The 25,666-nt window shown below is 45.5% G+C and overlaps 1 protein-coding gene across 25 annotated transcripts in view; it reads right to left on the reverse strand.

The window, feature by feature from the left end:
• The window catches only part of PRKAG2 (protein kinase AMP-activated non-catalytic subunit gamma 2), a 321,562-nt gene that overhangs the window by 38,073 nt on the left and 257,823 nt on the right, over window positions 1-25,666 (reverse strand). For 15 of the 25 annotated variants that reach the window (XR_010158706.1, XR_010158710.1, XR_010158708.1 and 12 more), the window contains one exon: window positions 843-952. Coding sequence is in view for 12 of the 25 variants with exons in the window: in XM_024358103.3 (XP_024213871.1) it covers window positions 843-952 (110 nt within the window). In the remaining 13 variants the exon portion in view is untranslated. The remainder of the gene's footprint in view (window positions 1-842; window positions 953-25,666) is intronic. The other 10 variants (XR_010158707.1, XR_010158712.1, XR_010158714.1 and 7 more) reach the window with 1 other exon arrangement.

A 25,666-nucleotide genomic window follows, 5' to 3' on the forward strand; every position in this document is an offset into this window, starting at 1 on the left:
ATGTTAAGATTCAAATTTTCTGGGAAAAGAGATCGGTAAGGTTCTTCTTTCAAGAGATTGCCCATTTTTGTGATTTTCTTCTTTTTTACCAATATTATTTCAAATTTATTTATCATATGTTCTACTAAATAACTAAGAAAGACCATGAGGATATACTGAGCAAGGCCATACGTTTAATAATGAACAGCTTAGGTTCTAACACACATTAGACAGGCCTGTGTTCAAAACCCCATCTTGTACTAGCTCTGTGGATTAGGTCCTTAAATTCCACAACAATTTGTGGACTAAGCTTTCTTTTTCTTTTTTTTTTTTTTGAGATGGAGTCTCACTCTGTTGCCAAGCTGGAGTGCAGTGGCACAAGCTCGGCTCACTGCAACCTCTGCCTCCTGGGTTCAAGCGATTCTCCTGTCTCAGGGTCCTGAGTAGCTGGGACTACAGGCATGCACCACCACACCCAGTTAATTTTGTATTTTTAGTAGAGATGGTGTTTCATCACGTTGGCTAGGCTGGTCTCCAACTCCCAACCTCAGGTAATCTGCCAGCCTCGGCCTCCAAAAGTGCTGGGATTACAGACGTGAGCCACTGCACCTGGCCAAAGCTTTCTGACTTAAGTTCTTAAACTCTATAATTTGAGCTTCCCTGTCTTTAGGAAGAAGACAGTAATAGCACATTTCTTATAAGGTTGCCAAGATGTGGAGAATTCAGATAAAACCTCAGCACAGTGCCCGATAGTGCAAAGGACTCAATACACGTTTGCTGGCATTGCTGGTTTTAAATTGCCGTATAAAGTAGTAGCCATCCAAAAATATACCAAAAAATTCGTGAAAACGGAGTACACTTACTTGTAATGTAGTATCAAAGACAACAAGCTTTGAACTGGTTGGAACGATGTCATAACACTTGTGTGACCTCATGAATCGCATGTAAACACCACTTTCTGAGTCTTCTACTGCTAAAAGAAAAAAACGCAAAACATCAGTAATAATAAAGAATTCCCTCAATCGGATGAAGAGCTTATACGTAAACCTATCACTAACAGATTTAATGGTAAAATACGAAATGTTTTCCCAGTATGATCAAGGGCCAGGCAAGGATGCTCACTCTCACTAATTCTATGAACACTATATTGGAGGTCCCAGATGGTGAAATAAGGCAAGAGAAAAAAATGAAAGGCATACATGTTGAAAAGGAAAAAGCAAAACTGTCTTTATGTGCACACTGTATGATTTTCTACATAGGAAATACCAAAGAATCTAGAAAAAGTTCCTAGATCTAAAAAGAATGAGTTTAGCAGGGTTACAGAATTAAATCAGGGTTAATAAAACAAAGACAAAGCTAATCGAATGGGGAAAAGTTGGAAGCTTTCCCTTCAAGATCTGGAACAAGGCCAGGTGCATTGGCTCACACCTGTAATCCCAGAACTCTGGGAGGCTGAGGTGGAAGGGTCACTTGAGCCCAGGAGTTCGAGACCAGCCTGGGTGGCATAGCAAGACCCAGTTTCTACAAAACTAATAAAATAAAAATAAAAATAAAGGGGAAAAAAAAGACCAGGAACAAGACAAGAATGCCTGCTGTTGCTACTCCGTTCAAGGTAGTACTGGAAGTCCTTGTCAGAGCAGTCAGGCAAGAAAAGAAATAAAAGGCATCCAAATATGGAAACAAGGAAGTTAAATTGTCCCTGTTTGCAGATGACATAATCTTATATATGGAAAACCCTAATGACTCCATCAAGAAACTGTCAAAACTAATAAATTCAGTAAAGTTACAAGATATAAACTCAACATAAAAAATCAGTAGCATTTCTATACACTAATAGACAACTATCCGAAATAGAAATAATTTAAAAATCCCATTTACAATAGCTACAAAAAAAACAAAATACTCAGGAATTAATTTAACTCAGGAGGTGAAAGACCTCTACAGTGAAAACTATAAAACACTGATGAAAGAACTGAGGCAGGCCAGGTGTGGTAGCACGTGCCTGTAATCCTAGCACTTTGGGAGGCTGAGGCAGGGAGATCACCTGAGGTCAGGAGTTTGAGACCAGCCTGGCCAATATGGAGAAACCCCGTCTCTACTAAAAATACAAAAATTAGCTGGGCATGGTGGCACAGGCCTGTAATCCCAGCTTCTCAGGAGGCTGAGGCACGAGAATTGCTTGAACCTGGGAGGCGGAGGTTGTAGTGGGGTGAGATTGCGGCACTGCATTCCAGCTTTGGTTACAAAGTGAGACTCTCAAAAAAATAAATAAAAATTAAAAAAAAGAGGAAGAATTGAAGAAGATACAAATAAAAGGGAAGATATCTTGTGTTCATGGATTGGAAGAATATTGTTAAAATGACCACACTGCCCACTGTGATCTACAGATTCAATGCAATGCCTATCAAAATACCAATTCTTCGCAGGACAAGAAAAAAAAATCCTAACATTTGTATAGAACCACAAAGGATCCCAAATAGCCAAAAGAATTTTGAGCAAAAAGAACAAAGCTGAAGATATCACACTACCTGACTTCAAAATATACTACAAAGCTATAATAACCAAAACAGCATGAAGCTGGCATAAAAACAGACACACAGACAAAGAGAATTAGAAAGCCCAGAAATAAATCCACACGTTACAGCCAAATGATTTTTGACAAAGGTTCCAAGAATACACACTGGGCAAAGGGTGGTCTCTTCCATAAATGGTGCTGGAAAACCTAGATATCCACATGCAGAAAAATGAAGCTGGACTCCTATCTCTCATCAGATACAAAAATCAATGGAAAATAGATTAGAGACTGAAAATCTAAGACCCAAACTACGAAACTACTAGAAGAAAACATAGGGGAAATGCTTCATGACTTTGGTCTGGGCAAATATTTTATGTGAAAAGCCTCAAAAGCACATGGAACAAAAGCAAAAATGGACAAATGGGATTATATCAAACTAAAAAGCTTCTATCCTGCAAAGGAAATAATCAACAGAGTGAAGAGACAACCTACAGAATGAGAGAAAATATTTGCAAACTATACATCTGATAAAGGGTTAATATCCAAAACAGATTAGGAACTCAAACAACTCAACAGCAGGAAAAAAACCCCAAATAATCTGATTAAAAAATGGGCAAAAGAACTGAATACACATTTCTCAAAGAAGACATACAAATGGCCAACAGGTATATGAAAAAATGTCCACCATCGCTAGTCACTGGAGAAATGCAAATCAAAACCACAATGAGATATCACCTCACTCCAGTTAGAATGGCTATTATAAACAAAACAAAACAAAAGATGAGTGTTGCTGAGGATGTGGAGAAAAGGGAGCCCCCCCCGCTCTTTTATTGAACTATTGGTGGGAATGAAATATAAATTAGTAGAGCCATTATAGAAAACAGTACAGAGGTTCCTCAAAAAATTAAAAATAGAATTACCCTATGATCCAGCAATCCCACTACCAGGTATATACCCAAAGGAAATGAAATCAGAGTGTTCATGACACATGTGCACTGCCATGTTGAGTGCAGCACTACTCACAACAGCCAAGACATGGAATCCACCTAAGTGTCGCCAAAAGATGAATGGATAAAGAAACGTGGTACCTATAAACAATGGAGTACTATTCAACCATAAAAAAGAATGAAATCCTGACATCTGTGAGCACAGGATGAACCTAGAGGACACTGTGCTACATGAAATAAGCCAGGCGTGGAAAGACAAATACCATCCCATTCATCTGTGGAATCTAAACAAGCTGATCTCACAGGAGTAGAAAGTAGAGAGTGGTTACCAGAGGCTGGGGAGGGAATGGGGTGGGGGTATGAGGAGAGGTTGGTCAGTTACAGTCAGACAGCAGGAATGCATTCTGGTGTTCTATTGCACAGTGGGGTGACTACAGTTAACAATAACATATTGTACAGTTCAAAATAGCTAGAAGGGAGGATTGTGAATGTTCCTGCCATAAAGAAATGATAAGTGTTTTAGGTGACAGATATACTAATTATCCTGATTTTATCAGTACACAATATATACATGTACTAAAACATCAACCTGTATCCCATAAATATGTACAATTATGTGTCAACCAAAAATAAAACTTAAAAAAAGGAAAAAAGTACAATAAAGCAAATGCAAATAGAAAAAAAGGCTACTATATTTGTATCTACTAACTCATTGTTAGCAGACAGAAATTTAAAAAAATTTTAAAGGTACTATTTACATAAATGCTGTATGGAAATACGGACTTACACAGGGAACAGAGAGCACTGAAAATGGTAACAATGTGGACAAATATACAAATGCTTTCAAAAATTATTTAAATCTCTCTAAAAGCTAATTGACAATTTATTTTTTATTTTATGTATTTTTTTTTTTTGAGACGGAGTTTAGCTCTTGTCACCCAGGCTGGAGTGCAGTGGCTCGATCTTGGCTCACTGCAACCTCTGCCTCCAAGGTTCAAGCGATTCTCCTGCCTCAGCCTCCCAAGTAGCTGGGATTACAGGTGCACACCACCACGCCTGGCTGATATTTGTATTTTTAGTAGAGATGGGGTTTCACCATGTTGGCCAGGCTGGTCTTGAACTCCTGACCTCAGGTGATCTTGCATGGCTCGGCCTCCCAAAGTGCTGGGATTACAGGTGTGAGCCACTGTGCCCAGCCCTAACTGACAATTTAAACAAAAATAATGACAATGTATTGTGGGGTTGATAGCACACTGATAAGGAAAAGGCAACACCGTCCAACCAATCATGGAAATCTAGGAGTCATCCTTGCCAATGTCCTCGTCACCCTAACCAATTTATCACAATGCCTTGATTTTGCACCCCAGAACCCTCAAATCCACTCATTTCTCTGCCTCCATGGCCACCCCCCTAGATATCCTAACTTCCTCACCAATCCTTCTGCCCCCTGCATCTTCCACAGCTGTCCACACTGCATCCAGGAAGATTTTGCCAGATGCAAATATAATCTAATCCAGCTGCTTTAGAATAAAGGCAAAACCCTTGAAGTCACCTAGAACAGCAGTCCCTAGGACTGGTTTTGTGGAAGACAATTTTTCCACTGGGGGTGGTAGTGGGTGGTTTCAGGATGAAACTGTTCCACCTCAGATCATCAGGCACCAGATTCTCATCAGGAGCACACAACCTAGATCCCTCGTGGGCACAGTTCACCATCGGGTTTGGACTCCTATGAGACACTAAAGCTGTCCCTGATCTGAGAGGATGCACAGCTCAGGCCATAATGCTGGCTCACCTGCCCCTTGCCTCCTGCTGTGCAGCCCATTTCCTAACAGGCCAGGGAACTGTACTGGTTCATGGCCCCAGGACTGGGGACCCCTGACCTATAAGACCTGGGAGGCCTGGCCCCCGCCTACCTCGCTGCCTCTTGTATTAAACACTCCTGCTCCGTATTTTCTCCAGCCCCGTATTTTTTTCCAGTCCTCCATCAGTGCTCTGCTGTCTCTTCCATGGGGCCTGACACTACTGCTTCCTCTGCCTGAAATACTTTCTCCGTCTGTTTGTGGCCCAGTGAACTCCTTCATTAGACCTTGGCTCAAGGATATGACTGGTGAGTCATGGAACCTGAATTTGAACTTGAAGCCTCTGGATTCCAAAGCTGTGTTCTTAGCCAAGCTGATCCCCCTCCTTCCCTCGGCCTGCCACAACTGCTTTCCCTGTTCTGCCGAAATCCTTCCCTATTTTCATGGGTCAGTCCAAATTATGCCATCTGCAAGAGACATCCTTGACAGCTCCATTCAGCCCACACCGATCTGTGCATTTTAGGAAGATCTGGACTACTTGGGAAATATCTGAGAAGAAAAACATGTAGTGTATAAGCTAATTAGCAAAACAAGTGTTAAACAAGTGATACTAACCAAGCTCTTTGGCTGTGGAAAGGAGCCCCACAATTTTGTATATTTCCTACTGTGGACATCCATGCAGCTGGTTTGCCAATTTCATGACAAATGATGTGGACCACTCTCAAGTCTATTTTCATTCTGACCTCTCTTTGGGATATTACAATTTATAATGCAGAGTTTTGTCACTGCAACTGCCTCCTGGATATTTCTCTCTCAAATGTCTCCCTCCTGATGTGGAATAAAGTCCAGACGTCTCCTGTCTCATTCATGCATCTCCACATCTGGCTTCTCCGCAGCCTTATTTCCCAGCTCCTGGTTTCATGTCTAAGCAAACGGGCTCCCTGTCAGTCTCCCGTAGCCTTTGACCTCTCCCTTCTTGCCCTTGTTCACTCACTTTACCTTAAACGTCCTCCTCCTTGACTTTTCCTTGTTTAATTTCAATCCAACCTCAACGGACATCTTTTCCCACAAAAGAAGTGAACGTCTGAGTGCTTATTACGGACCAGGTACTGCAATAAATCACCTCACTTAACTGATGTGACAACCTCGAGGAATACAGCTTCATTTTTTCATTTTACCTCTGAGGAAACCGAGGCTAGGAGAAGCTGCGTCACTTGCCCCAAATCAGACGGTGAAGTAGTGACCCAAGCGGGATTTGAAGCTCTGTCCCAGGCTCCAGTAGCTCCTTATTAAACTCACTTCCCTCACTCAACGGTGCACTCATCTGAGCGCACCTGGGGAGGACCCCTGTGTCCTGGGCCCTGTCCTGGGGTTACCCACAGGGGGACACAATGACCGGTTATCCACCCTCAAAGCTTATGCATCAGCCCAGGGTGAGCACTGGATCACCTGAGAACACACAGGTGAGTCACCAACCCTGACCTGGAAAGGGTAAGGAAATCTAAAATGACTTCTTCCCCTGAACGCCAACAGCATTTTACTTCTGTCTCATCAGTTATTACCTTCTATCTCGTTAACAGTGACTGTGTATTTCTAATATTTTTTTCCTTCCTGGGTGATAATTTATTTGAATGATCAGTATCTTACTCAAGTAATCCATACATTAATTCAGTCTATAAATATTTATTGCATATTGTCTAGTGTGCATTCCTCCCAAAGCTGATCCTGAGACCATGGAAAGTTAGGGGAGGAAAAATTCTAAAGAAAGGGTGCCCAGTAAGCACGTTATACCTTCGTGACCCTGGAGTGAAGCTATGAGGGAGGATGCTCTGAGGCTGTACAGACCTCAGAACTGTCTCGTGGGAGGACCACTCCTGCCCTGCCTGGGTTCCAGGTAATTCCTGGGACATCACCCCCGTCATTTCTACCCACAAGCCCAGTTGCCAAAGAATGTCCTGGGGCAGAGATGTTGAAATACGAGAACTTGGATGAGACAGGATTCTGGTGAGGCACCCGCAGCATCCACTGTGCGAGAGGCGGGGATGCCGCAGGGAAGACAACAACCACAACCCTTGTCCTTACAGACACTGCAAACCAATGGAGGGGACAGTGACTGTCATCACACTGCCACCAGCACTACCAAGGACAAGCTCGGGGTTCGTGAATGAATAGCAGCGGCTATCAGGGAGGGAACGGATGGACAGATGAAGTTTAAGTTGGTGTGCTCCCATGTTTCTCAAAACCCTGATAGACTAAACAGTGAGGGCCCTGCTTAAGAAAGGCCTGAAACAGCAAGCTCTCATGAGAGCGGCACAGAGAGCTCTGGTCCGTGTCCGCCATCGCTGCTAAGGATGACGCTCCTCACGCAGCCGCATGCGCAGTCTCCTCATGCCTACTGAGTGTGGGATTGGCGCAAAACAAAAGCCAAAGATCAGGGCAGTCAAGCATACATTCAGCCAGTATTTAAGTTACAAATTGCCTGCCAAATCTAACATCCTAAAATTCAAAAGCAAGAAATCAAGAGGGAGGCTAAGTATAGTAAAATGTAACAAACCATCTCCCAGAAAGGAAACCTCAGAAGATAATTTTGTTCATTAAATCAAGAATTTTCATAAAAGAGGTACACATATTATAGACATATTATACATGTTAATATTACTATATGAATATGTGAAATAATAATTGAAAATAATATAGGGCAGGAATGTTCAAACTTACAGAATTTTTGAAAATCTGTAAGTTTGGTGTTAGATTATATTTTTAATATACCATTTTAATGTGTTGATTTCTAAATTATTTCAATGAACATTGTATTTTGAATAAATATATGTTCCAGATTTACAAAAAAGTTGCAAAGCTGGAACAGTTCCTATATACTCCATATCAGGTTTCCCCAAGTTTATCATCTTACGTTATTGATATGGTTTGGCTTCGTGTCCCCACCCAAATCTCATCTTGAATTGTAGTTCCCATAATCCCCACGTGCCAAGGGCAGGACCTGCTAGGAGGTGATTGGATCATGGGGGCAGTTTCCTCCATGCTGTTCTTGTGATAGTGCCTGAGTTTTCAGGAGATCTGAGAGTTTTATAAGGCAGTTTTCTCTGCCCTCGCTCTCTCTGTTGCCTGCTACCACGAAAGACGTGCCTCTTCCCGTTCAGCCATGATTGTAAGTTTCCTGAGGCCCCTCCAGCCATGCAGAACTGTGAGTCAATTAAACCGCTTTCCTTTATAAATTACCCACCCAGTCTCAGGTAGCCTATTTAAAGCAGTGTGAGAACACACGGTTTTTCTCAGTCTTTGGGTTACACAGTTTCATTATCATCATCACACGGAGGCACCCGCTCCATACTCACCACACACGGAGGCACCCGCTCCGTCCTCACCGCACACGGAGGCACCCGCTCCGTCCTCACCGCACACGGAGGGGCACGCTCCGTCCTCACCGCACACGGAGGGGCACGCTCCGTCCTCACCGCACACGGAGGGGCACGCTCCGTCCTCACCGCACACGGAGGGGCACGCTCCGTCCTCACCGCACACGGAGGGGCACGCTCCGTCCTCACCGCACACGGAGGGGCACGCTCCGTCCTCATCGCACATGGAGGCGCACGCTCCGTCCTCATCATCATACTGAGGGTACACATGCCTTCTCATCCCATCCTATCCAGGGTGCCTAAAATCAACGTGACTCATCACCTTAATCACCTGAGTGAAGTCACATTTGTCAGGTTTCTCCAAGTAGAGGTACTCTTTCCCTCCTCCTTTATGTACTGTAATCTTTTTAAGAAGGTCACTAGGACCCCTCACTTAATGGCCAGGAGTTATGCCCTACCTCCTTGTTTAAAATAATTATGTACAGGAGAGTTATTTATTTATCTGATCATTTATTCATATCAGTGTAGACTCCTGCATATTTACTTCAACCTCTGAGGTATAATCCAATCCTAGGTTAGGAGTGGTCAGAGGCTGTGCCCCAGCCAGTCAGGCATCCACCTGTGGCTGATGGACTGGTGGGTGGCTTGTGGAGCCCTCTCCTAGTTAAGACAGTTTCCAAGCCTGCCGTGGCTTAGACTTTCTGGCAGGTCCTCCAGCACTGCCTTCACACACAGGCAGCCCCCTAGTTGGCTGGGGAGCTGTGGGAGTGCGGCTTGGTGCTCCCTGCGTGGGCTTCCTCCGTCATCCAGGGAGATGTGCAGAGCTGGGCTCTCCTGCCTCTGTCCTGCATGCACACAGCCTCCAGGGCAGCTGGAAATGTGTTTCCCCATCATCAACATCTTGCATTAGCATGGTGCAGCGGTTATAGTTAAGCAACCAAGAAAATCATAATGAATGTGTCTAGGTACAGTGGCTCCCACCTGTAATTCCAGCACTTTGGGAGGCCGAGGCAGGAGGAGCCCTGGAGGCTAGGAGTTTGAGACCAGCCTGGGCAACATAGTGAGACCCCGTTTCTACAAAACATAAAAAAAATTAGCCAGGTGTGGTGGTGCCCACCTATGGCCCCAGCCTACTCAGGAGGCTGAGGTGGGAGGGTCTCTTGAGCCAGGAGGTTGAGGCTGCAGTGAGCTGTGATTGTGCTACTGCCCTCCAGCCTGGGTGACAGAGCAAGACTCTGTCACACACACATACACACACACATCCCCCCCCCCAACAATGTATTAACAAAAGTCTCCACATTATTCAGATTTCCTTATTTTTTCCTTAATGCCCTGTGTCTGTCTCACGATCCCGTCCAGGATTCCACATGATGGTCGGGAGCATCTCCTTGGGCTCCTCCTGGCTGCGACAGTTTCTCAGACCCTCCTTGTCGTGATGGCCTTGGAAGCTTTGAAGTTCTGATGAGGCACTTTGGAGGATGCCCATTGGCTGGAAGAGGTCTCATGCTTTTCTCAAGATTAGAACCTCTGTAACTGGGTTCCAGGTTTGGGGGAGGATCTACGACATTTTTTAAAAATATAAAGCACTTGACCAAACAAAGTTACATGTTAAATACTTATTTATTTATTTATTTTGGAGACAGGGTCTCGCTCTGTCACCCAGGCTGGAGTGCAGTGGCACAATCTCAACTCATCGCAACCTCCACCTCCAGGGTTCAAGCAATTCTTGTTCCTCAGCCTCCTGAGTAGCTTGGATTATAGGTGTGGGAAACCAAGCCTGGCTAATCCTTGTATTTTTAGTAGAGACAGGGTTTCACCATGTTGGCCAGGCTGGTCTCAAACTCCTGACCTGAAGTGATCTGCCTGCCTGAGCCTCCCAAAGTGCTGGGATTACAGGTGTGAGCCATCACACCCAGCCGTAAAAGGTTAAATATTTAAAATAAATTATAATAAACCCTCTTTGAATGTGTAAAACCAGTTAAAAATAATTTTAAAAACAAAAATAAAATTTATAATAAAATATCTTTAAAATTTTTTTTTAAATTAAATTTTATAGCTGGGTGCAGTGGCTCACGCCTGTAATCCCAGCACTTTGGGAGGCCAAGGCGGGTGGATTGCTTGAGAGGCCAGGAGTTTGAGACTATCCTGGGCAACATGGCGAAACCCCATCTCTACTAAAAATACAAAAATTAGCTGGGCATAGTGGCGCATGCCTGTAATCCCAGCTACTTGGCAGGCTGAGGCACAAGAATTGCTTCAGGCCAGGTGCAGTGGCTCACACCTGTAATCCCAGCACTTTGGGAGGCCGAGGTGGGTGGATCACAAGGTCATGAGATCGAGACCATCCTAGCCAACATGGTGAAACCCTGTCTCTACTAAAAATAGAAAAATTAGCCTGGCATGATAGCATGCACCTGTAATCCCAGCTACACAGGAGGCTGAGGCAGAAGAATTGCTTGAACCCTGGAGGCGGAGGTTGCAGTGAACTGAGACTGTGCCACTGCACTCCAGCCTGGCGACAGAGTGAGACTCCGTCTCAAAAAAAAAAAAAAAAAAAAAGAATTGCTTCAACCCAGGACATGGAGGTTGCAGTGAGCTGAGATTGTGCTACTACACTCCAGCCTGGGGAACAGAATGGTACTCTGCCTCAAAAAAAGAAAAATAATAATTAATTTTAAATAGAGATGAGGTCTCACTATGTTGCCCAAGCTGGTCTCAAACTCCCAGGCTCAAGTGATCCACCTGCCTTGGCTTCCCAAACTTCTGGGATTACAGGCGTGAGCCACCTACAAATTATAATAAAATTTCTGTTGAGTGGGAATAAGGACAGATTATTACTGATGTAATAAAACAACATCAATCACAACAAAAGTATAAGCTTTTTAAGCTAGGAAAATACAGTAAAATATAAAACGTTCCTTTTTAATGTCGCTTTTCTACTTTTAGTATAAACTTTACGATTATAGGTGGCACCATCTGTGTTAGTTACATTATGGTGAAGTCTCACATTGTACTTGGAGGAAGAAATAAATTGAAACAGAGTGAAAATGAGTGTAATTTGGAGTTATACAACAACAACAACAAAACCCACCCAAACTGTTCAACAACAGGCTGTTTAAAATATATTATCAAAATTCCTTGGCCGGGTGCGGTGGCTCACGCCTGTAATCCCAGCATTTTGGGAGGCTGAGCTGGGTGGATCACCTGAGGTCAGGAATTCGAGACCAGCCTGGGCAACATGGTGAATCCCCATCTCTATGAAAAATACAAAAATCAGCCGGGCGTGGTGACATGTGCCTGTAATCCCAGCTACCTGGGAGGCTGAGGTAGAGGAACGGCTGGAACCCGGGAGGTGGAGGCTGCAGTGAGCCGAGATCCTACCACTGCACTCCAGTCTGTGCAACAGAGCAAGACTCCGTCTCAAAAAAATAAATAAAATAAAATAAATTATCAAAATTCCTGAGAGGGCAAGAAGTTCCAACTCCATATTCAAAAGCTAACTGAGGTTAAGATATTAACACAATGCTCCCTTCTTGCTTTTGATATTTTCAGTGTTATAGGATAGAAGCATAATTACAGAGTATCACACTGGGACTTGAGTTACTACTCTACGAAAGGAAGAAACCTGTTTGCGGACTGATGTTAAATCTCACTACTCTTTAAACAGATGCCAACCCAACATTATTATGCAAGGGAGTTGCTAAAGAAGAATATGAATAAGCAGCAAGTTTATATTAAAGTGTTTAATTCATAAAGGTTAATAACAAACTTTTACAAATGCAACATCTAAGTTTAAATGCAAGCAATTATAAACACTAAATTGAAATACTGGAAGTATTTCTCCTATTAAAAACAAATCTGATTACATAATACGCTTGTTCGGTACCTTTGTTTTTTTGAGACAGGGTCTCACTCTGCCACCCAGGATGGACTGCAGTGGTGCGATCATGGCTCACTGCAGCCTTGAACTCTCGGGCTCAAGCAATCCTAGCAGCTGAGACTACAGATGCCTGCCATTACATCTGGCTAACTTTTTTATTCCGTTTTGTTTTTTTTTTGTAGTGATGGGGTCTCACTATGTTGACCAGGCTGGTCTTGCACTTTTGGCCTCAAGCCTCAGCCTTCCAAAGCACTGTGGTTATAAGCATGAGTCACTGTGCCTGGCTGCTCGTGTCCTCCCTACCTACACAATATACCCTGTATCATTCAAGGTTCTAGAACTCGAACTCTAACCTACCTTTCCAGCCTCATCTCCTATCACATCCCCTAGGAATCTCATACTCTAGGATCATTTCAACATGTCCTTTTCAAAGGAAGGGTTTGAACTTTGGGAAATCCAGTTTTGAGAATGCGTTCCTCATGCTTCTGTTCTATGCCTCTGCACACACTATTCTTTCTTCCTCAACAGTGCCTTCCCTGTTCTCCTATGGTCACCTGACATCCTGCTTGCCTTTCTGCAGTGGGCTGAACAGTGGCCTCCGCAAAAAGACAGGTCCACTGGAAACATCAGAATGAGACCTTATTTTCAATAAGGGTCTCTGCAGATGTAACTAAGGTGAGGATCTGGAGATGAGGTTATCCCGGATTAGGGTGGGCCCTAAATCCAATGACAAGTGTCCTAATAAGAGAGAGAGAGAAGATGCAGAGCGGCACGGAGGGGAGGGCCACGTGAAGACAGGTGGAGGCTGGGGCGACGCAGCGACAAGCCAAGGATGCCAAGGACTGCCGGCAACAGCAGGAGCTGAGGGCAGCGTGGGGCGGATTCTCCCTCAGCCTCCGGAAGGAACCACCCCTGCTGAGGACTTAGGAACCAACCCTGCTGATGACTTACTCCAGACTTCTGGCCTCCAGAACTACAAGGAAATAAACTTCTGTTGTCTAAGCCACCAAGTTGTGGCATCCTGGGAAACTAATAGGCCTTCAAAGTTCAGTTCAAAGGCTACTTCCTCCCATAAAACCTTCCCTTTGAGCCCCTCAGGTCGGAATTAACTGCTCCAGTTTTGACATGCCTGTTAATGCTTCGTGAGTCACACACACCTTGTACTGAAGTTACAGGTCTGTTCTTCCCTTAGACACGCGCACCGGGGGGCAGCGGTGGATGTCCCTTGCTCTTGTCTATAATCCAGGCCCCTGGAAGGTTCATTGTAGATATCAGGCATGAGTTAATGCCTGGTATCTTGCAAGTCACTGAAAGAAGCACAGATCAAATTCGAGAGGGGCAAGTACGGATCTGAGATGACTATATTGTGTTCCTGACCTCAGAGAGGAAATGTCAGCAAATGAAGCACGCAGGTTTAAAAGAACACTGGTGAATCTAGATTTAATAACCAGTATAAAAAAACAAAACAAAACAAAAACCTTTATATACCTTTATAAGATTAAAGGATTACCTTTATATTCCTTTATAAGATTAAAGGATTAGACATGGATTTTTTTTTTTTTTTGTAAGAGAAATAATGCACCTATGAAAGTGCCTCATGTGATTTTTTTCTCTTTCTTTCTTTCTTTTTTGTTCAAGATGGGGTCGCACACTATGTTGCCCAGCCTGGCCTCAAACTCCTTGGTTCAAGGGATTCTCCCACCTCAGCCTCCCACATAGCTGGGACTATAGGCATACACCACTGCAATTTTTTTTTTTTTTTAAGTGAAACAGCATTGATCTAAATAAAGCTTTAACATGTTTACAAGTATATTTTATATTGAAGCTATTTTCTAATTCTATTAGACAAAAAAATGCAGTTGAATTGAATAAGATTGCAGAAGGCCTTCAAATGTTCATTCTACCATACACATTTTAAAAACACCTGCAAATACAGCAAACAACTGGACAAGTATGTTTCAGAGATAAGCACTACAGTCATCGATTACTTTTTCTGAAACCCATTTACACAGAATTTTAATTTAGAAAGAATTTGTAAAAAAAAAAAAATGTGTTGTAAGACGGTGTAATTCTTCGGTCTTCTTGGCCTTAATTCTATGAAAATGAACAAGACAGACTATCACTAATCATTTATTAGTCAGGCAAAAATACTAAAGGATAATTTAACAGACACATACCAGTATGAAATTCATTTTACTTATACACCTTAATCAAACTAAGAGCAGGATAGCAGATGAGACAATGACTCAAAATGGATTTCAAGGTGTCCTATTTATAAAAATAACAACTGCTAAAATAATCCACTACTAACCAGACCGTTACCATCAATCTGCCCGTCCCAGGTTCTCTCCCCACTGATACTGGAAACACCCACACAGTGAGGGAATAGACGCCCCGAGAAGCAGAGCGTAAGGACTCACTTCCCACCCTCAAGTTCCACACTTGTTTTGGTCCAGTCCTGTAACTCTTGTTTATTCTGGAAGGAGGATTGTCCCATCACTCCTGGGAATGGTTACTCCAATTTCAGAAGGGGTTGGCCTCAACTAGAAAAGGAAGCTTCTAACGTGAGAAGAAAAGACCTTCTGAGAAAACAGTCCAGGCTTAGTGGTTCCGTGCCCACCATTTGGGGCTCCGTCACCACACAATCTGGGTGACTGACTGCAGACAAACCTCTCCTGCCATGAGCTGTGTAGCTGGCTCTACCCTGGAGGCTGCCAACACCACCTTTATCTCATGCTCCACATTTTAATATGTCAACATACACAGGGGCTGCTGCTTACTTTCCAGACTATAAAAACCTTAGTGTGGCTCACATCTGTAATCCCAGCACTTTCGGAGGCCGAGGTGGGCGGAACACGAGGTCAGGAGATCGAGACCATCCTGGCTAACATGGTGAAACCCCGTCTCTACTAAAAATACAAAACCAAAATTATCCGGGCATGGTGGCGGATGCCTGTAGTCCCAGCTACTTGGGAGACTGAGACGGGAGAATGGCGTCAACCTGGGAGGCGGAGCTTGCAGCAAGCCGAGATTGCGCCACTGCACTCCAGCCTGGGCGACAGAGCGAGTCTTCATTTCAAAACAAACAAACAAACAAACAAACATTTTAGTGTGGGCTGGGCGCGGTGGCTTACGGCTGTAATCCCAGCACTTTGGGAGACAGAGGCAGGTGGATCACGAGGTCAAAAGATTGAGACCATCCTGACCAACATGGTGAAACCCTGTCTCAACTGAAAATACAAAAATTAGCTGGGCGTGGTGGTGCGCACCTGTAGTCTCAGCTACTCTGGAGGCTGAGGCAGGAGAATTGCTTGAACCCAGGAGGCAGAGGTTGCAGTGAACTGATATCGCACCACTGCACTCCAGCCTGGGGGACAGAGCGAGACTCCATCTCAAAAACAAAAAACAAAAAACAAAGCCTTAGTGTGTTAGCATATTATAAATATTTTTTCTTTTCTTTTTTTTTTTTTTTTTTTTGAGATGGAGTCTTGCTCTGTCACCCAGGCTGCAGTGCAGTGGTGCAATTTTGGCTCCTCCTGGGAGTGGTGCAACCTCCATCTCCTGGGTTTAAGTGATTCTCCTGCCTTAGCTTCCTGAGTAGCTGGGATTTCAGGCGCCCACCCCCATGCCTAACTAATTTTTGTACTTTTTTTGGTAGAGATGGGGTTTCACCATGTCGGCCAGGCTGGTTTTGAACCTCTGACCGCAGGTGATCCGTCCACCTTGGCCTCCCAAAGTGCTGGGATTACAGGCGTGAGCCACCACACCCAGCCAATATTTTCAATTCAAAGTTGAGAAAATGGCCACAGGGAGCTGTAAATAAGTCATTTTTTATATTCTCTGCTTTTAAGTCAAAAGAAGGAACAGAGAAGAGATGCCTGCAGGGTGGGGGCAGAGCACACTGGGGTCAGAATGCCAAGGAGGACTTCCCCATCTGGAACCCACACACAGAGAGCAGCGGAGTGCTGATCGATGGTTACACCCCTCGGCATCTTCCTCTCTGTATTCTATACCCATTATGCGAAGATTTTGTCCACAGAACCACCTTCGTTTACTAAGCAGTGCTTGCTGCGGTTTCAAAGGTGCTCAGATCCAGGGCGGTGCAGCGCTTGCCAGAGGCCGCCCTGTTCCAGGATCCGTTCCTCAGCTTCATGCTTAATTTTGTAACCATCAGTCTTCTAGGGACTTGGTGATTCAAGCGAAATAAATCAGTAAGTGATGAGGAAACTGAAATATCAATTAAGTGGTAAAGAGATGGAGGCCAGGTTAGTGAGCACAGACTGAGAAAGGAATGTTCTGATCCATGAGTGAGGCGTGGATCCAGCAGAGCCGAGCCCACCCCATCCCACCAGGACAAGTGGCAGGAACTGCAGGGAAAGCTGGAAACACAACAGCTTTCTTAGAAAAGACGTTGGCGCCACTTATGTGGGGTGGTCCAGATCTCACACTCATCATCTCAGACAACATTAAGATGGTAAAAAAGCAGTCTCGGGCCAGGCACGGTGGCCCATACCTGTAATCCCAGCACTTTGGGAGGACGAGGCGGGCAGATCACTTGAGGTCAGGAGTTCGAGACCAGTCAGGCCAACATGAAACCTCAGCTAAGATACAAAAATTAGCTGGGCGTGGTGGTGCACACCTGTGGTCCCAGCTACTCGAGAGACTGAGGCTTGAGAATGTCTTGAACCTGGGAGGCGGAGGATGTAGTGAGCTGAGATTGTGCCACCGCACTCCAGCCTGGACGACACAGTGAGACTCTGTCAGCACCAATGTGTTACTCCCTTCAGCACTTTCTGTGCTCCCTTTTGTGGGAGGACAGCGACACCAGCATCACTAAAGGAGCTGAATTAAACGCAGTGCTTTTGACTTTGGACTTAAATGCAGAGAGAAAGAGGAGAGTTGAGTAACATGCTCAGCCTGTCTCTCCCCAGGATGCCCATCCTCTGCTGAACCTGCCCGCAGGTTTGGGAGCCGCTGAGTGCACTGCAGAGTGAGCGTCAGCTACCACAGTCCCTTCTTGCAGGGTGTTCCTAGTTTAATCCTTATCCGTACTTGTGAAATGGAAGGTTTATGCCTTGCTAGAGAGCTTTTAGGTATAAAGCTTGTCAACTCTAAAATCACACTGCAGAGACCTGCAGTGTGCCTCTCCCCTACTGACCCACACAGGTAGGGGACAGAGTTGGAGACCCCAAGCACAGAGCCCTGCCTAGGCAGGACACTGCCACTGCTGCTCACTGTGAAGCAACCTGGGGAACCCCCTGCTTCCACCTGTTCTGTCCCATCAGCAGGCGTAGGGGCTGCTGCCATGGTCTGGTTCTGCCCCCCATCACTCCAACTCTGTGCACTGCCTGGCGGTTGTCACCAGTCCAGGGGTCTGACCAACGTACCCACCTCTGCCTGCTCACCTTCATAGTGTACGGCCCCATTTCTAAGATGATGCTCAGTGAGTGACCGTCTATGGGACCATTCCCAAAGGCACAGGTGCATGGGGAACCCCAAGAAATAGTGCAATAACCTGAAGCTGTTACCAGCCCTAGACCTGGGGTGAGGAACAGTTAGAAAACCTGGAAGGAGAGAGTTTCAGGTAGAGCCAGTCCCCTTGGGTGGGGCAGCGACCTTCATTCGAGGAGTCCAGCCAGGTAGAGGCAGCCTCCCAGGATGAGGGAGCTGCAGGAGTAACCACCTGCCTCCTCTGGGGGCTCCTCACTGGCTAAGCTCAACAGGACCCCAGAGTACGGGAGCCCAGCCGATGTGTCCCACACTCAGCCTCCCTGGTGAGAAAGACAGGTGAGGCAGGGTGAAAATGGGACCTGGGGGCAAACAGGAGCTACGTGGGGCACTCTAAGACTGGGCAGATGGAAGACAGACAGTTGGGGTTGACGCAGTATCTTCTACAATAACGCCTGAATAACTTAAACTTTGTTTTCAGAAATTATTATTTGTAATAGCAATAAAAGGCATGAGCATGTTTTCCAAAAATAACAACAGTGATATACACAGGTTGAGCATCCCAAATCTGAAAACCTGAAATCTGAAATGCTCCAAAATCCAAATTTTTTTGAGCATCAATACTACACTCAAGGGAAAAGCTCATCAGAGCATTTCAAATTTTGGATTTTTGAATTAGGAATGCTCAACTGGTATGTATGATGCAAATACTCAAAAATCTGAAAAAATACTAAATCTGAAACATTCCCAGTCCCGAGCATTTTGGTTTTTATTTTATATATGTTTGAGATGGAGTCTCGTTCTGTCACCCAGGCTGGAGTGCAGTGGTGGGATCTAGGCTCACTGCAACCTCTGGCTTCTGGGTTCAAGTGATTCTCCTGACTCAGCCTCCCAAGCAGCTGGGATTACAGGCACCCACCACCACGCCTGGCTAATTTTTGTGTTTTTAGTAGTGATGGGGTTTCGCCACGTTGGTCAGGCTGGTCTTGAACTCCTGACCTCAGGTGATCTGCCCAGCTTGGCCTCCCAAAGTGCTTACAGGTGTGAGCCACTGTGCCCGGCAGCAGTCCCAAGCATTTTTTTTTTTTTTGAGATGGAGTCTCGCTCTGTTGCCCAGGCTGGAGTGCAGTGGCACGATCTCAGCTCACTGCAACCTCTATCTCCCGGGTTCAAGCGATTCTCCTGCCTCAGCCTCCCAAGTAGCTGGGATTACAGGCGCACACCACCACCCCTGGCTAAGTTTCATATTTTTGGTAGAGACAGGCTTTCGCTATGTTGGTCAGGCTGGTCTCGAACTTCTGACCTCAGGTGATCCACCTTACCTCCAACTCAGACACCCCCGCTCCAGTGACCAACTCTCTGGTCTCACTGGAGCCGACCAGGAGGTGCCCCGTTCCCACGGCTATGCTGAGCGCCCCAGCCAGCACTCCAACACGGCCTGTCAGGGGAGGTGACGCTGTCTCCAGCTGTGTCTTGAAGGCAGGAAAAGGGATTCCAGGCAGAGGCCTGAGCCCCTCAGATCTGAGGGTATCCTCAGGAGCTCGCAGGGCACATGGGGCAGGGGCTGGCACCCCATGGCGATGGGGGAGCAGCAGCAGGGTGGCAGGGAGGCCACGGGGTCGGTTACGTCGGGCGCTTGGCATGTGCTCTGTACTACTTTATCCTGGAGGTGACCAGGAGCCACACAGGGGCTCACACAGGAGGCTGAAAAAATCAGGGGTGCGTAGACGCTCAGTCAGAGGAGAAAAGAGGCAGAGCAGTCAGTGGACGTCTCTGAGACCCTGCTCCCTCCATCGTGACTCTCCGTCCCATCCCTGCGTGCTCTCCTTCACCTCCGCCCCTCACCAGCTTGCTTCCCGCTCTCTCTCCCCATCTCCACTTGACCTTGTGGTGGTTCACTCCACTCCACTGCCTTTCTTTCAGAGCAAACAGCTCGCAGTGATGATCTGTGGCCCTAAGCCCACTTTGCCAGGACCGCTCCAGTTCAGCACCGTGGAATGGGACTCCACCTGGGCCTTCTGAGTCCCCATCACCAGCAACCACCTGGCACTAATCACAATGGCTTTTCTGCAAACTCCTTGCCGACCACTGATCACTTGGCACTGGGCTCTCAGCCCCACTCTCCTCACCTTTACACTGGAACAAAAGAGCCTCAAAGGGGCCATGTGGATCCAGAGGGAACCTCGAGAGAGGAGCCGTGTGGATCTAGAGGGAACCTCGAGAGAGGAGCCGTGTGGATCCAGAGGGAACCTCGAGAGAGGAGCCGTGTGGATCCAGAGGGAACCTCGAGAGAGGAGCCGTGTGGATCCAGAGGGAACCTCGAGAGAGGAGCCGTGTGGATCCAGAGGGAACCTCGAGAGAGGAGCCGTGTGGATCCAGAGGGAACCTCGAGAGAGGAGCCGTGTGGATCCAGAGGGAACCTCGAGAGAGGAGCCGTGTGGATCCAGAGGGAACCTCGAGAGAGGAGCCGTGTGGATCTAGAGGGAACCTTGAGAGAGGAGCTGTGTGGATCCAGAGGGAACCCCGAGACAGAAGCTGTGTGGATCCAGAGGGAACCTCGAGACAGAAGCCATGTGGATCCAGAGGGAACCCCCAGAGAGGAGCTGTGCAGATCCAGAGAGAACCCCGAGAAAGGAGCTGTTTTTTGTTCCTGCATTAGTTTGCTAAAGACAATGGCTTCCAGCTCCACCCATGTTCCTGGAAAGGGCATGATCTCATTCTTTTTTATGTCTATATAGTATTCCATGGTGTATATGTACCACATTTTCTTTATCCAATCCACCACTGATGGGCATTTAGTTTGATTCCATGTCTTTGCTATTGTGAATAGTGCTGCAATGGACATACACATGCATGTGCCTTTATGGTAGAACAATTTATATTCCTTTGGGTATCCACCCGGTAATGGGATTGCTAGGTCAAATGGTAGGATTAAAGACTTAAATGTAAAATTGAAAATTATAATAACCTGGAAGATGACCTAGGAAATACCATTCTGGACATACAAATGGGCACAGATTTCGTGATGAAGATGCCAAAAGCAATTGCAACGAAGGCAAAAATTGACAAGTGGGATCTAAGTAAACTTAAGAGCTTCTGCACGGCAAAATAAACTATCAACAGAGTGAAGAGACAACCTACAGAATGGGAGAAAATATTTACAAAGGATGCATCCAACAAAGGTCCAATATCCAGGATCGATAAGGAACTTAAACAAATTGACAAGAAAAAATCAAACAACCCAATTAAAAAGTGGGCAAAGGACATGAACGGACATTTTTCAAAAGAAGACATACACATGGCTAACAAGAATATGAAAAAAAGCTCAACACTACTGCTCATTAGAGAAATGCAAATCAAAACCCTTGATTCTCTAATGATGTTGCTGTACCTTCAACACCACTGGGAACTCTGCCTGCTGCAAGCCAAATGCCCTGGTCTACCATTTGCACACTGGCAGTATAAACACAAAGCATGATTAGAGCCTCTGTGTACAGAAGAGAGTAACTGCTCACCCACACCAGCTCCTGTAGTTGTGGGGCCCTGACTTAGTCAATTACTGACGTCCTCCTTGGCAAGCAAATTTTGCCACTGGTCAGAGGGTTCATTTTAACAGTGCTATGGGTGGTGGGGGCGTGAAGCAAAGGCGGAATGCATGTGTGCCTTGGAGGGCGCAGTGGCTTCTCCTCAGGGTGGGCTTTTGGAGCTGCTGTCCAGCTACCACCAGAGAGAGACTCTGCTTGGCCAGGCAGGCAACGAGGTCGGGAGGAAGCAGGTGCACATGCATGCACACATGCACATATGCACACAGACAGGCACACACACACACATGCACATACACTCATACACCTGATACCAAGTTAAACCCCTCTCTCTTTTATCACGACCACTGACTATTATATTTTAAAACACATATTCAAGGGAAAATAATGGACAGGAAGCAGGACTGGATTGCAGCTCCCACTCGGACGGACAGAGCAGCGTGTGACAACTTGCATCATGAACCTGTCGTCCAGAACTACTGCAGGAATAGACCAGGAAAGCTGAGAGAATCCACAGACCCTTGAAGAAGGCGGATTGCTTCTGCAGGACCCAGGAGACACACCAAACACTGCCCCGTGGCAGGCTGGTCCCCGCCCTGCAGGAGTGTTTGGACTGTGCAGTGTGATAAGCACTATGGGTGAAGTACTGCAAAGTGCTAAAGGAACATACACAGTAGGAGCCAGAGAAGCCTTCACGGCCAAGGGGATGTGAGCTGGATCCTGAAAGAAGAAGTGTTTGAGAGAGAAGAGAAGAAGAAACATTCTAGGAAGACGTAATAGCACATACAAAGACAGAGGTCCCAAAGAACACGGCGTGTTTGAAAAATGATGTAGCCGTATCTTAGCCTGAAACAGCTGGAGTCTAGCACTCATGGGATGTGGCTGGAGATGCGACAGGAAAGTTACTCAGGACCAGATCGCCAAGGGCCGTTAGAAACGCACACTACTAGGCCGGGCGTGGGGGCTCACGCCTCAAATCCCAGCACTTTGGGAGGCCGAGGTTGGCAGATCGCCTGAGGTCAAGAGTACAAGACCAGCCTGACCAACGTGGAGAAACCCTGTCTCTACTAAAAGAATACAAAATTAGCCGGGCGTGGTGGTGGGTGCCTGTAATCCAAGCTATTTGGGGAGGCTGAGGTAGGAGAATCACTTGAACCTGGAGGCGGAGGTTGCAGTGAGCCAAGATCACGCTGTTGCACTCCAGCCTGGCAACAAGAGCAAGGGAAGGAGCGAGGGAAGGAGGGAGGGAGTAAGGGAGGGAGGGAAGGAGGAAGGAGGAAGGGAGGAAGGGAGGGAGGGAAGGAGGGAGGGAGGGAGAGAGGGAGGGCACATTGCTTCGTGTAGCACCAAGGCGTCACTGGACCCGGGATTCACCTGCAAATAATCCGAGTGTGGGGAAGTGGGTGAGGGTGTTGATGAAACAAGGCTGTCTCAGGAATTGATGTGTTGAAGGTGGATGGTGGCTATTTGGAATGCATTGAACCATTCTCTCTACCATTTCATATGTTTGGAAATTTTCATAATACAATTTTGAAACAAAAAATATCATCATCTTATGCAAGGACATTCTTTGATGTTACATAATATTAGAATACTTTTATTATTGTTGTTAATAGCATTGTTGAGTTTTTTTAAAATAATCATGTTAACAGAAAAAAACCCCCATATTCATTAATCACAGGTCATAGTAACAGATTCAAAACTTGTCTTAAAGACTAAGTGTATAAGAATGAAATGCATTTTAAAACAAAATTTACACTGTCCCAAACTTCACTTAAAAACTCCCCAAACCAAAAAAAAAAACCCTGACTCCCTATTCACAATTTTAACTTAATATGCTGAATTTCATTATAATTCCACAAAAAATTATCAGTGTTAAAATGTATCTTTTATACTTTATTCTGCATTTAGAAATACAAGTTTACTATATTTATATAGTGTTTTCTCTTTTTAGAAAACTGTTAAAAAATATCTGAGTAAGAAATAAGCAAAGAAGAGGAATGTGACAGTCAAAAGTATATGGAAGAGAAAAAATTAAACTCACAAGTTGGCTGGGTGCGGTGGCTCATGGCTGTAATCCTAGTACTTTGAGAGGCAAAGATGGGAGAATCGCTTGAGCTCAGGAGTTCAAGACCAGCCTAGGCAACACAGTAAAACCTCATCTCTATTTAAAAAAATAAGGTCGGGCGCGGTGGCTCATGCCTGTAATTCCAGCACTTTGGGAGGCCGAGGCAGGCAGATCACTTGAGGTCAGGAGTTCGAGATCAGCCTGGCCAACATGGCGAAACCCCATCTCTACTAAAAGTACAAAAATTAGCCGGGCATGGTGGTGGGTGCCTGTAATCCCAGCTACTCAGGAGCCTGAGGCAGGAGAATCGCTTGAACCAAGGAGGCGGAGGCTGCAGTCAGCCGAGATCATGCCACTGCACTCTAGCCTGGGCAATAAGAGCAAGACTCCGTCTCAAAATAAAATAAAATAAAATAAAATAGGCCGGGTGTGGTGGTGGCTCATGCCTGTAATCCCAGCACTTTGGGAAGCCGAAGCAGGTGGGTCATTTGAGGTCGGGAGTTTGAAACCAGCCTGGTCAACATGGTGAAACCCCGTCTCTACTAAAAATACAAAAATCAGCCAGGCATGGTGGTGGGCACCTGTAATCCCAGCTACTTGGGAGGCTGAGGCAGGAGAATTGCTTGAACCTAGGAGGCGGGGTTTGCAGTGAGCTGAGATCGCACCATTGCACTCTAGCCTGGACGACAGAGAGAGATTCCGTCTCAAAAAATAAAATAAAATAAAAACCCCTAAGTTTTTCTAAAGTGCCTAGAAACATGAACAGAAACAAAGGCAAATCTTAAACATAATTTTACAGGATTTACAATTATAAGGTGGCAGAATAAATGAAGTCTGTTACTTTTTTTCCCCTTTCCATGCTTTTTGCATTTGGTTTTGTGTGTGGGGGCAAATGTGTACACGGGCGAGAAAATGCACACACTCTTCTAAATAAGGGGGCAGTAAAAGAGTTATTAGGAAAGAAGAAAAAGCACAGGCAGGATCAAGGCAGAGTTTGCCCAATTAGTTCAAAGTGAGTTGCAATCGATGCCTAAGGAAAGTCACGGACAAAGCAATGACCTTGAAATTGTATGTGGCTCCTGTCAGAATTTTTAAATGGTTTTGCATAGAATTCTAGGAACTATTAATACATAATTAAAGCATCTACCACAGCCAATGATTCCTTTCTCAGGGAAGAAAACCCAGTGATGAAGCTGGAGAACGGTGATGGCCAAGGAGAGCTCACAGGGATGAAGCAGCAAGCACCAGCCAGGCCAGGAGAGTGAGACCCACCTTGGCAGGTACAGTGGAGCATCCATAATCCAAAAACGTAAAATCCCAAATGCTCCAAAATGCAAAACTTTCCGAGTGCCAACACAATGCCATAAGTTACCCTGAACACATCGGTTTTTCACTGGATTTATCAGTAGTATAGAAATACAGAGTCAGGAACGATGGTGATGCCAGACTGTCCACAAGGGTAGCTGAGACAGTGGCACCTTTGCTTTCTGATGGTTCAATCTGTACAAACTTTGTTTCATGCACAAAGTTATTAAAAAATTGTATAAAATAACTTCAGACTATGTATATAAGGTATATATGAAACATGAATTTCGTGTTTAAAATTGAGTCCTCATCCCCAAGATATCTCATTATGTATATGCAAATATTCCAAAATCTGAAAAAAATCAGAAAACCGGCTAGACGCGGTGGCTCACGCCTGTGAAATCCTAGCACTTTGGAGGGGCCGAGGTGGGCGGATCACCTGAGGTCAGGAGTTCAAGACCAGCCTGGCCAACATGGCGAAACCCCATCTCTACTAAAAATACAAAAATTAGCTGGGCATGGTGGTGCATGCCTGTAATCCCAGCTACTCGGGAGGCTGAGGCAGAGGTTGCAGTGAGCCGAGATCGCACCACTGTACTCTAGCCTGGGTGACAGAGCGAGACTCCGTCTCAAAAAAAAATAAATAAATAAAAATAAAAATAAATAAATAAATCAGAAAACCTAAACATTTCCGGTTCCACGCATTTGGGAGACTCAACCTGCACCAGGAATTATACAGCTGCTGCCCCTGCTGGCTGTCATGAGGTATACTTTCAGCAACTTAAAGAAGTTTCCTCATATCCCTGGTT

This window comes from Pan troglodytes, chromosome 6 (genome assembly GCF_028858775.2).
Source record: "Pan troglodytes isolate AG18354 chromosome 6, NHGRI_mPanTro3-v2.0_pri, whole genome shotgun sequence".
NCBI lineage: Eukaryota > Metazoa > Chordata > Mammalia > Primates > Hominidae > Pan > Pan troglodytes.